Source organism: Staurois parvus, unplaced genomic scaffold, assembly GCF_062004578.1.
Source record: "Staurois parvus isolate SC_StPar_1 unplaced genomic scaffold, SC_StPar_1.0 ptg000359l, whole genome shotgun sequence".
Lineage (NCBI taxonomy): Eukaryota > Metazoa > Chordata > Amphibia > Anura > Ranidae > Staurois > Staurois parvus.
In genome coordinates this window covers 81,615-95,000 of record NW_028318155.1, presented here as the reverse complement: position 1 = coordinate 95,000, position 13,386 = coordinate 81,615, and the positions used below count along the sequence as shown (strand labels likewise).

The following is a 13,386-nucleotide window of genomic DNA, read 5'->3' as shown; positions in this document are numbered from 1 at the left end:
ACTTAGGTCTACACAAAATAAAAATCTTCTTATATAAGGTCTGAATCCCCACTGTAGAGATCTCCTGTCTTTGCCTTTTCTGTCTCATGTCAAATAGGAAGTAAGGGGAAATCTCATCAGAGACACAGATAGCAATAACAGCAGATGATTTAATTCTTACCTACTATTTGCAGGCGTTTGGCTTTACTTGGATAATATCTGTGAAATTGGTATGATATACTGATAACCTAAATATTTATTTTGTGCTCCAATCTAGATAGTAAAATCAAACTGATTGTAAAATATTATATATAGTTTTTTTTTTTTTTTAATAAGACTTACACTTACCTGCTCTGTTCAATGGACCTGCACACAGTGGCCCCAAACCTACTCTTTTCGGGTCCCCTGCTGGCACTCCTGGCTCCTTCTCTTCTTGGTGTGTCACCATAGAAAGCCGCTTCCTATCGTGGTACACCTGCATGCTCAATCCCGAGCTGCCTGTGTCCATTGACATAGACTGCAAAGCTCAGCCCTGCCCTCCAGGTCACAGGATTTGACTGACATCAAGGGGAACCAATGGCTTCTGCTGCTTTCAGCAAAGCCTTTGAGAGTGGGGAGAAAAGGAGAGAGCTGCTGCAGATAGGCTAAGCACTGGATTGAGTGTTGGGGGGGGGGGGGGGTTGGAAACGACACTTTAACATAAACCCTTTTTTTTTTTTTTTTTCACCATAAAGCAAGGAATGTTACAAGGTATAACATGTTTAGGCTTTACAACCACTTTAAATCTAGTGATATTTTTAGAAAGGGAGTTTGAAATAGGGCATCACCAAGCCATGGGGCCAAACTGGTTGCGCCGATTAAGTATAATTCTTTGAAAATATGTAATGTCTTTTCTTTCAATGTGACTAAAATATAAGTGGCCTAGTGGAAGTACCTGAGCTCCTTCTGACTGTCCTGAATCAGGACTCTGCAAGGAGATGTATTCTCTGAATATAAAATGTTTATTCATACAAAACTCAGGATGCCTTGGTGGGTGTATCACAAACACACCCTGGGTTAAAGCGAACACACCTAGCATACATGATGAAACAGTCTAAACATTCAAAGCCCTTAACCACTGAGGACATGTGGTTATTCTCAATGCATCTCCACCCCAGGAGACCTCACATCAGGCTGTAGAAAAACTAAAACCGAAAGATATTCTGTAAACTTGTTTTGTGGACATTTACTACAAAATCTAGTATGTTTCACAACCACAGTTGGTGCAAAAGTATCTCCTGCCACTGTGTAAAAAACCAGTGCATGAATAATCTGGGATGTTTTAAACTGTATTATAAAGTATACTGTATGTATAGCCCAAATTTTATTTTTAGGTTTTGGGTTCAGTGAGGAAGGGTTAGAAGCTCTGTAAACAATGGGAAATCAAACTTTTTAGTTTTCCCTAGAACAGAAAAAAGGGGAAATCTTCCAATAATATTTGATCTGGGACACTTGTTTATGTAGGGAATTCCCCCTTACTTTGGATAGATTTACTATAAATTTGGGACCATGGGTACAGCAATTTAACCATGTATAATAACTGCCTCCTGTCAAATAAATCTTTTCAGATCCATGTGCTGCTTTTTCCAAAGACTTGCCTGATTGGCAGTTATCTCACTACCGTTTGCTGTCTGGGAGTTATTTGTACATCCATGACCACTTTTAGATAGAGATCTGTCAGTATGATCAGTGTCACGGGTTGGTCGCTTGCAAAACTACCGCCAAACAGGAAATTGTTTTACCATATGACCTCAAGCTGGATTTTGTGGAAACCATTAAGAAGAAATCAGATAACCACCCTTGATGGATTCTATTTTCTAATGAACATTCATACAAAAATTATCAGTATATTTCATGACCTGATAAACTTTAAATGAACATAGATTTGACCCCACCAATGACTAGTAGATTTTAGTTAAAAAAATGTTCAGTGTAAGAAGGTTTTTCTAGTGTATGGCCAGTTATTACTCTTTGTAGCCCGGAGGGACTGTCCCTGCTTTGAATGTGGATGTCTAGGTCTCGTCATCAACTGATCCTCTTAGGTCTGTATAGATCCCTAGTGCCTAACTTGTGGACATTATCATGCAGCCCTTGCACCTAGATCAAAGAAATTCTAAACCATTGACACTGTTACAGATTTCCTCCATTGTGCAGCTCCAAAAGCTGGCCATATACTAGTAGGTTTTCAAATGAACATTCATACAAAAATTATCAGTATATTTCATGACCTGATAAACTTTAAATGCTAAATGCAAACTTTTTATTAACCACTCACCTACAGGGCACTTATACCCCCTTCCTGCCCAGGCCAATTTCCAGCGCTGTTGCACTTTGAATGACAATTGCGTGGTCATGCAACACTGTACCCATATGAAATTTTTGTTTTTTTGTGACAGAGCTTTATTTTGGTGGTATTTAATCACCTCTGCATTTTTAATTTTTTTCTTAAACAAACCAAAAACCACTGAAAATTTTGAAAAAAAATGTTTTTCTTAGTTTTTGTTATAAAATTTTGTAAATAAGTGATTTTTCTCCACTGATTGCGCTAATGAGGCTGTAGTGATGGACACTGATAGGCATTGATGGATGACACTGAAAGGTAGCTCAGATGGGCACTGATATGTGGCACTGAAATGTGGCATGGATGGGCACTAATGGACACTGACAGGTGACGCTGCTGGGGCTACACAGATCATCAGGGCACCCTGATCATCGGTGCTCTGATGATCTGTGTACATATGCCCTCCGAGGAATGCATTACCGGCTCTCCTTTCCTCACGAGCTGTCAGCGCGACCGCTCGTGGGGGAGAAACGCCGATAACCGGCATTTCCCTGTTTTACATGTGATCAACTGTGATTGGACAGAGCTGCTCACATGACTGAGCCGACATCTTCGGCTCTTTTCGTGGATCGGTGATCCGCTGTGTCCGAGAGACACAGCGCACCGCTGATTGCAACGCTGCGTGCTCCGGGAGCCGCGCATGCACGGTTAGAATGGGAGGACATCATATGACGTCCTCTCAGAACGAGAGAACCACCTTGCATCTGTCATATTACTATATGACGGGCGGGAGGCAGTTAAATAGTTTTACATTTTTGAGTGAATGGACTTTTCTGAATGTAAACCATATTCATTGTTAGAAATGTTTTCACTAGGGAAAATGTTCCATCCTGCTTCTTCAAATGTTCTCTTCACTGTGGTCAAAAATGAACATAGATTTGACCCCACCAATGACTAGTAGATTTTAGTTCAAAAAATGTTCATTGTAAGAAGGTTTTTCTAGTGTATGGCCAGTTATTACTCTTTGTAGCCCGGAGAGACTGTCCCTGCTTTGAATGTGGATGTCTAGGTCTCGTCATCAACTGATCCTCTTAGGTCTGTATAGCTCCCTAGTGCCTAACTTGTGGACATTATCATGCAGCCCTTGGGCCCAAGTAGCCAATGTTCACCTTTAGACTGGCTCTTAGCTAGTGCTGTGATTTGGTGTATTTCTTTTAAACCACTATGCCTTAATTTCTCGTTTTATACATTGTTTTCTAACCTTTTTTAATAGATGTTGCTGAGAATATCAAAATATAGTGGAAGGCATTTTAGGAGGGCTCTAGGGAGGGTATTGTGTAAATCTTGATCTGTAAATGGGATTATATCAGTAGTAATCTCTGGTAGTCTATAGTCTGTGTCCTGCACCAGATCCTCAGTTTCAAAACCACTCCTTGCATTTCTGCAGCCTCTGACCACCACTGGTGCATGTCTGTAGTCTTTGACTGAGGTATTATTTTTATAGTCTCAGTTTTCTGTACTGTTACACTTTATTGTCAGAGACAGAAAGCAAAGGGAAATGTAAAAATGTTTAATCAGAGAAAATCATGAAAGAAAATCCTCCAATAGGAGCAACTGCTCCTGTGGCAACAGTGGCTGAATGGTTAGCACTTCCGCCTGGCGGTACTAGGGTTGTTGGTTTGAATCCCAACCACGGCACCACCTGCCTGGAGTTTGCATATTCTCCATGTGCCTGTGTGGGTTTCCTCTGGGTACTCCAATTTCCTCCCACACTCCAAAGACATACAGGTAGGTTAGTTGGATCCTGTCTACTGTAAATTGTCCATAGTATGTGTATATATGAATGTGAGTTAGGGACCTTAGATTGTACGCCCCTTGAGGGTTAGGGACTGATGTGAACGATATATATATATATAGCGCTACATAAATTGATGGCGCTATATAAGTACCTGAAATAAATAACTCTAAGATGACAATTCTGTTCACTTTGGAAATATTTTCTTTTACTTCCTGTAGCATTTCCAGGACATTAAGTAAAGGAAAATCTCAGTAGCAGAACACAAGCCGAAATAAATAACCATGGTCAGCAGGCAAAGCCCCCCCACCCACAAACTGCTTTCCCTTTTTACAGTATTGCATGGTTCTGCTTTCCCTTTTTACAGTATTGCATGGTTCTTCTCCCAACAGCACTCTGCTCAATTTGAAATCTATGCAGCTGTGTGTGGGTCTGCCTGTACAGCCGCATCATTCATTTACAGCACCTTTTGCAGGGGTTCTCATCTGCTATCGCAGCAGAGGGGCTGAAGTTCTCATTGAAACATACGGTGTGGTGAGGGTAATGCACTCAAAGTTCAATGACTCTTCTCCAGCTCCATAGCTGAAGATCCATTCCAAGGTCAGAGTCTGCAGGAGACAGAGCGTTTGAACCTGCTAACCACTTATCATAGGTGATGTTTTGCAGTGGCAAATGCAAAAAATTAAATTAAAATAAATGTACCTCTTTTGCAAAAGCAAAGAAAGTGAATTTATTTATTTTTGCAAAAGGTAGAATTCTCCATGGCAAGTTAATCTTTTCAGGAAAAACTAAAAGGTGAGTTAACTCTAAATATCCCATCCACTACTCTGGATAATGCTGCAAAATAGTGTCTGTGATGCCGTGCTGCTGGTGTAGCAGTGTGTACACCATAATGCACTTGCCCGAAGTGAGCATATATAACTATAGCAAGCTCATATTGGTACAGCCATGTGACCCACTGACCAATGAGTATTTGCAATTGTGAGCATTATGATGGATACTTACTTCCCAAGGCTGTGTACAGATCACTACAGCGGAAGCTTGGGGCATCACAACCGCAATGTGCGCCAGGGTCCGGAGGGATGGCCAGGATATTCTGGTTTGTTCACGCTTTCATTTGTTTGGGGAAAAGATGAACTTGCCCCTTAAGTGATGCTGCAGTATCCAGGATAGTATCAGTAGATTAACACCACTGTCTGAAATGGTTCCTAAAATGTTTAAAGCTGAACTTGGGGGGAGAGGGAGACACAATTCTTGGTGTTCTCACTTACAATACAAGACTGTTAAGCTGGCTATACACCAGTTACATTTTGATAGAAAAACAAAACTTTATAATGAAAATTTTCAAATGGTCTCGACACTTTGGTTGGAAGTGATGTTCATATTGACCTCACTAACTATTTGAAAGAGTGGGTTGGAAAATATTTCACGAACAAACTAACAATGAATGTGTTTTTTTGTTCAGAACATTCATTTAATTCCAAAATAAAATAAACGTAGTTTTCTTTTAAATTCTAGGTACTTTTGATCAACAGTCAACACATATTCCATGTAACCATACTTTTTGTATGATTATGCGGTTGAAAATCTGCTAGTATGGCAAGCTTAAAGTGAAAGTTTACTGCATATTTTCATTTGTTAAAAAGAAGAGTGAAGTCCTATACCCTCCCCCACCCCGGTCCCTGCTGTACTTATCACTGTATGGGATGGGCTGGCAGTGGTCATGCAGCCGGATCTGAAATTCCCATTTATCTCCTCCATCTTTCTGAAGGGCTTCCAGGATGGATCAAAGAGACTCTCTATGCTGACCAATCAGAATTGCTCAGATCCATGTCAGAAGCCTTGCAAAAAGAAGAGAGTGGAGGTTTCAGATCCCCAGACAGCTACATCAGCCGCGTTGGCACTGACAGCTCATCCCCCATGGAGGTACGTACAGCAAGGGGGAAGAGAGGGTTCACCTTTTTAATTTTTTTTTTTTCTGAAAAGGTGAACTAATCCTTTAAGTCCTGCATGATGACATCAGAATATCTGCAAAAATATGCCCAGCTTTGGGGACTGGTTGCACAAAGAAGCCTGTGCAAGTAAAGGAACTTTTTTCTTTGTACCCTTGACAAAAAGCATTTAACTCTTGCAATGCAGAGGTGTCTCACTACAAGGGTTATTTTGAATTCTTCCTGAAGTTCAAATTTAACATGAAGGTATGTTGATATTTCAGTGAGCACATATTTTGTGGTGGTGTTGCAAGTGTTCAGTTTAGAGTAGAATTCCAGCTTTAAATAGATTGAGCTAAGCTGGCCCAAATTACCTATTACTATTACAGAACTATTCAGCAAATGTGTGTGTTGTAATATACTGTGGTAGCATTAACTATATAAATTCTGCAGCACTTGCAGTGTGGGCCACTTCCCTTCTGCTGCCAGAACTAAATAGAGTTTGGCTGGGTGGTTCTCTGCCATCCAAGGCTTCCTCTGGCTGAGGGGAAAATTGTGTTATTTGCCTATGTCATCAGAGACAGTGTTGTATTCAAGTCATTTAAAATCATATAAACCTGGAATTCCACGTTAAAAAAAATCTTCCATATTTCTGCTACCATATTCAATCTAGAGACATGTAGATTAGCTGCTACAGTAACTCTGCCTAACAAAACATTATGCCGGCCATAGGCCGATCGAAATTCAGCCAGTTCCTGTTGAACCAGCCAAATTTCAATCTGTATATGGAAAGGCTGGGTGTACTAAAGTCAATCCATTGATAGACTTCAATGCAACCAGCCTGGGTTTTTTTTTTGCCTGACCAGTGCTGGCGGCTATAGCTGGCAGCAGTGATCATTGTTTTCTGCCAATGGGCACAATAATGCTGCGGGAGGGATTCTCCCATCAACACTGATTGTGTTGACGTGGGACATCGAGCAATTTTTTTTTCCTTCAACCAGCAATTGAAGGAAAGAAAATTGCATAATATAGGACCTGATTTAGTCTCATAGGAAGTTAGTTCATTGCTTTCAGTTAGCTGACTTGTAGCCTAGCATTAAGGGGAGCAGTAAAGTACAGCCAGTGTAGCGCAAGAAGCAGAGGAAATATGGCTTCCCGTGTGGACATATAGAATGTCAAATTATAAAATAGAATGTGTTCCCATAAATTTTTCTGTATTTCTAAACTGCATGTTTTATCATTCAGTGTAAACAAATACACAAAAAGAGATTCTTCATTAATGACTTGCAAACAAAGCTTTCAAGCTTGATGAAACCACCATTTTAGTATAGATCAGACTTTAATTTACTATTGTGTAATAAAATAAATCAGGACTGCTTGATAGCAGAGATGACAGGACCATAATTAATCACATATACTGCTGCAGTTTGTAATAAAGTGACAATGCCAAGTTGGGTGAAAAAGCTAGCAAATCGACACTGTGCTGCAATTACCATCTCTCTGTTATGTAAATTCATCATCCTTACATGCTAAGTTATTTATTGAAACATAAATGCAGTGACAGGCAATATCCTGGGTTCTGGAAGCCCTACCAGGGATGAGTGGGCAACTCCTGTAAGAATGATATAGATAAGCTAACAGCTGAATGACAATTTGCACACCAGATTTAAAAAAACTAGGAATTTTGCTTAAAAGAAACCGCTTGCCAGACTGTGTTGCATGGACAGGTGGCAATTACGTCTTTTCAGATCTGGTGACATAATCTATAATACTTGCATGATAAATTACAGATGTTTAAAAAAAAAAAAAAGTGTCTTTGTTTAAATCACAAAGTGATTTTAAAGACTAGTTTCGCTATAGCTTGCTAAATGTAAAAACTAAATGAGATCAAAGCCACAACATTTTTTTTTTTTTTTTTACGTGCACTTACTGTAAGGAGCTTGATGTTACATAATCCTATCAACTTCACTTTGTAGGCTGTGCTGTTCCCTGCACTCTATATACGATGTTGTACATTAACCACTTGCCTACGGGCACTTATACCCCCTTCCTGCCCAGGCCAATTTTTAGCTTTCTGCGCTGTTGCACTTTGACAATTACGTGGTCATGCAACACTGTACCCATATGAAATTTATCATTTTTTCCACACAAATAGAGCTTTCTTTTGGTTGTATTTAATCGCCACTTGGTGTTTATATTTTTTGCTCTTCTTTTGTTTACAAAGCAAAAAATAAAAATGTTGCAAACAGGTAAATTTTCTACTTCACTGATGTGCATTGATGAGCTCGCACAGATAGGTAGCACTGCTGGGCACAGGTGGGTGGCACTGCTGTTTTCTTACAAGTGCCAATTATCAGCAGTACTTTCCTCACACTGTGACAGCATGAGGAAAGTGCAGCCTGCAACCGGCAACTGTATTTACCTGCTGATCTACTGTGTCATTGGGCACAGCTGATCACGTGATAAAAAGCCACTATGATTGGCCTTTTACCACATCATTTGATCAGCTGTGTCCTAAGGACACTGCAATCACAGAGATCGCTGGGGGTGCGTTCTGGGAGGACGTCATATGATGCCCTCCCAGAACTAGACAACTGTGCTGTAGCTGTCATTCAGCTATAGCCCAGTTGACAAGAGGTTAAGGCTGCTTTCACACTGATCCTTTTTTGTTCCGCTTTTGCGTTTCAAGAAAGCGGAAGAAAAATGTGTGACCATGTATTCTTATGGAACTCTTCATATACTGATCCGTTGTTGGTCAAGTGTGTTTTTTAAAGTCCTGCTTGCTGCATTTTTTTTGCTAGTTACTTGTGGTAAGAAAGAAAATGCAGCTCTGATGCGTTTTTGAGTCACATATCCTTTAAAAAAAATGCATCACAAATGCTGTAAAAAAGATATGCGTTTTTGCCATTGATCAGTGTGAAAGTAGCCTTAATATTCTGGACAAGTGCTCATTGTCCCAACAGTTGCTGGATATGATAAAGCCCAGGTGTTTCAGTGAAGTTCTTCCTTTTGTGTAGGTTTACACATGGGGGTTGATTCACTAAAACTGGAGAGTCTGGTGTAGCTCTGCACAGAAACCAATCAGCTTCCAGAGTTTTTTTTTTTTTTTTTTTTTTGTCAAAGCTTAATTGAACAAGCTAAAGTTAGAAGCTGATTGCAAAGTTGGTGCAGCTGTGCATGGTAACAATTCTCCAGTTTTCGTAAATCAACCTCATAGTGTTCATTTTCGGTGCACAGATAAAGCATATGTAATGGAGGAGTTTTGTTGTTTTTAAATGACATTTCATCCTGTGGTTTATAATTGTCTGTGAGAATGTTCCCTCTGACAGTTCTTAAGGATTATTTGGCTTCATAAGAATATTGTTGTGTGCCTGCAACCTATACTGCAATGTTGAAAACTATTTATCCATACTTACAGTGGGGATCGAAAGTTTGGGCACCCCAGCTAAAAATTTGTATTAATGTGCATAAAGAAGCCAAGGAAAGATGGAAAAATCTCCAAAAGGCATCAAATTACAGATTAGACATTCTTATAATATGTCAACAAAAGTTAGATTTTATTTCCATCATTTACACTTTGAAAATAACAGAAAACAAAAAAATGGCGTCTGCAAAAGTTTGGGCACTCTGCAGAATTTATAGCATGCACTGCCCCCTTTGCCAAGCTGAGACCTGCCAGTGTCATGGATTGTTCTCAATCATCGTCTGGGAAGACCAGGTGATGGCAATCTCAAAGGTTTTAAATGCCCAGACTCATCTGACCTTGCCCCAACAATCAGCACCATGGGTTCTTCTAAGCAGTTGTCTAGAAAACTGAAACTGAAAATAGTTGACGCTCACAAAGCTGGAGAAGGCTATAAGAAGATAGCAAAGCGTTTTCAGATGTCAATATCCTCTGTTCGGAATGTAATTAAGAAATGGCAGTCATCAGGAACAGTGGAAGTTAAAGCAACATCGGGAAGACCAAGAAAAATATCAGACAGAACAGGTCGCAGGATTGTGAGAAAAACAATTCAAAACCCACGTTTGACTGCACGATCCCTCCAGAAAGATCTGGCAGACACTGGAGTTGTGGTACACTATTCCACTATAAAGAGATACTTGTACAAATATGGTCTTCATGGAAGAGTCATCAGAAGAATACCTCTTCTACGTCCTCACCACAAAAATTATCGTTTGAACTTTGCAAATTAACATATAGACAAGCCTGATGCATTTTGGAAACAAGTTCTGTGGACCGATGAGGTTAAAATTGAAATTTTTGGCCGGAATGAGCAAAGGTACGTTTGGAGAAGAAGGGGCACAGAATTTAATGAAAAGAACCTCTGTCCAACTGTTAAGCATGGGGTTGGATCAATCATGCTTTGGGGTTGTGTTGCAGCCAGTGGCACAGGGAACATCTCACGAGTAGAAGGAAAAAATAAAATTTCAGCAAATTTGGGATGGTAACTTGATGCCATCTGTGAAAAAGCTGAAGTTAAAGAGAGGATGGCTTCTACAAATGGATAATGATCCTAAACACACCTCAAAATCCACGGGGAATTACATCAAGAGGTGTAAACTGAAGGTTTTGCCATGGCCTTCACAATCTCCTGACCTCAACATAATTGCAAATCTATGGATAGACCTTAAAAGAGCAGTGCGTGACAGACAGCCCAGTAATCTCAAAGAACTGGAAGACTTTTGTAAAGAAGAATGGGCAAAAATACCTCAAACAAGAATTGCAAGACTCTTGGCTGGCTACAAAAAGCGTTTACAAGCTGCGATACTTGCCAAAGGGGGCAGTACAAGATATTAACTCTGCAGGGTGCCCAAACTTTTGTAGACGCCATTTTTTTTTTTCTGTTATTTTGAAAGTGTGAATTATGGAAATAAAATCTAACTTTTGTGAACATATTATAAGAATGTCTAATCTGTAATTTGATGCCTTTTGGAGATTTTTCCATCTTTCCTTGGCTTCTTTATGCACATTAATACAAATCTTTAGCTGGGGTGCCCAAACTTTCGATCCCCACTGTATTTTGATTATGCCCACTAGTCAGTGCTATGTACTTATGCCCATCCTTTTGCCATGTTGACAAGAGGACCAATATTAAATGTAATTTCCTGTTCATTTGCCACAGAACAGTATTTACATTTACTATTTTTCTATTCTATTATTCAAAATGATCAGTTAATCTGAAACGGTAACATTTAACTCAAGCAGTTGGTTGCCCATTCATAAATGTTGTACAAAAAACCTTTAAATGACTATAGGCACCTTTTTAAAATGACATCTTTTTATATAAAGTCTAAAGGTTGTAATAAGGGAGAAAAAAACCAAACGTTTTGCACAGAGCAGCCCCGATCCTACTGCAGGTGTGTGAGCCAGTGAGGAGAGACGCACCCACACAGAGCCGCTGCTCTCATGCACATCGCTGAATCAAGATAGGGGCTCAGGCAAATTGAAGGAGGGGGGGTGCATTTTCAGATCTACATCCAGGTTTTTTTTTTTTTTTACCTAAAAGCATTAAGATAAAAAAAAAAACCCTTATGCCTTTAGAACCACTTTAATGACCGGATTCCTAATTAACTGTCACGGGTCATATGGGAGAATAGAAACCAGACAGGTTCCCAAATGTTAGCCAGCTGCTCTTTTCACCCTCATTTTGCTAGTCCTAAATGTGAACAGAACAGTTCAATTGGAACTCTCCTGTTTTGGGAAGTTTTGGCCTGGAAAAGAGACACAGAAGCTGCTACTACTCACTTGTTTCTGTAAATGCTAACTGTTTGGCTTCCCATAATTGCTGTTGAAAGGGTGTACTTGAACGCTAGCACATAAATTGATCCAAGAGTAGGAATTGGGGAGTGCAGCTTGCCTATATGGTTATTTACTTTGTCAGAGAAAATGAATAGTATCAGGCTATCTATAACTGCATGGGCCTTCTTAGAACAGGTTCAGCAGGAGCTGTACATACAAGAACACACAATCTGAAGCCGTGTTCAGGAGCAGGTAATTATACATAAATGTAAATGAATGTGGATTTGATAATGTCCCAAAATAGGTAATAAACTAGCTCAATGTCATATTAAACAATTTAATTTTAACGTCCCCTCAGTAACATCATGTGCGGTATCGGTATGGATAACAGTTACTTTGATAAACTTGTTTGACAAAATATTTTATTGCCAAGACTAATACAAATGTAAATTACAGCCACGTCACACTTTTCAATAAAAAGAAAGATATTGACAGTCTTGTTAATACTGTTTTAATGAGCTGTGCTAAGCTGCAGACAATGTCTGCCATAACTGTCCTCTCTCTCTCTCTCAGAAGCAGCCATTTTCCCCTCCCTGTCCTGAGACATATAAAATGTGCACTTGTGAACATACAATACCTCAAATGTACAAAACATCCTGACACACCCATAGGAATAGGTGTACATTGTGCATTAACAAACAGCTCACTTACACGTTAAAATTGTAAGACTAAAAGAAAATACACACATTCAAATATTCAAGTATGTGCTAACAGTAAGATAATAAACATTAAATAATTATACAGGATTCTGTTTCTTCAACTGTAATCTTTGCTGGTAATAATGCACAACTTCAGCCAAATAGTTTTAGAAACAGTGGGGAAGATATATAGCCTTGTCAGGCATTTATTGCTCTGTCTTCTTGCCCTGGCAACAACAATTTCCCTCATTTCTAGTCCTGGTGGCACTGGCACAGAAGTCTGAGAAAATCTCCCCAGTGCGGTCACTGGCAATAGTTAATAATCACTTTTTTTCTAAAAGCCAAAGAAAAAAGTTGGAGATGGGTTCTAAACTATGTGCTTGTTTAAAACTTTTCAAGTCTGTGATTGTTTTTCTCAAACAGCAACAAAAATCAATACCCCACAAAAAAGTGTTGAAGCCTTGTTTATCAAAGTTTCTGAAAAAATACGGTTTGCAAAGTCTATAGCGCCAAGGCAACATGAACCATTTTTTGTCAGGCTCATAGATAAATGAGGCTTCCAATGGATAAGGGAGGCTCCTCAGGAGTCTCTATAGATACAGCTCAACAATTACAGATATGTTTTAACATTATGATGCCACATCTTGTGCCATTTTGTACTTGAAAACAATAGTCTGGTGTCCTCATATCTTCATGCTTGCTAGGATTATTTAACTGCTTAAATAGCTGTCTTTGTCACTCGAATTGCCATTGAGGAAAACCTGAAACAGAGAAAACATGATAAAATTGGTAACTGGACAGACAGGCCTGTCTGAATTCCTGCAGAAAAACACATTCAGGCAGATTTCAAATGCACCTGTGGTCTTTACCAAGCATGCTTCACTATCACAACGTGCACACCTAGGAGAGGCTTGTGAAGCATT

At 39.5% G+C, this 13,386-nt stretch overlaps 1 protein-coding gene across 2 annotated transcripts in view; it reads right to left on the bottom strand.

The window, feature by feature from the left end:
- Nucleotides 1–12,170: 12,170 nt before the first annotated feature.
- ASPG (asparaginase) overlaps nucleotides 12,171–13,386 on the bottom strand; it is a 77,519-nt gene continuing 76,303 nt past the window's right edge. For both annotated transcript variants that reach the window (XM_089684846.1, XM_089684848.1), the window contains exon 13: nucleotides 12,171–13,224. In XM_089684846.1, coding sequence (XP_089540972.1) covers nucleotides 13,174–13,224 — 51 coding nt within the window. In that variant the 3' untranslated portion in view covers nucleotides 12,171–13,173. The remainder of the gene's footprint in view (nucleotides 13,225–13,386) is intronic.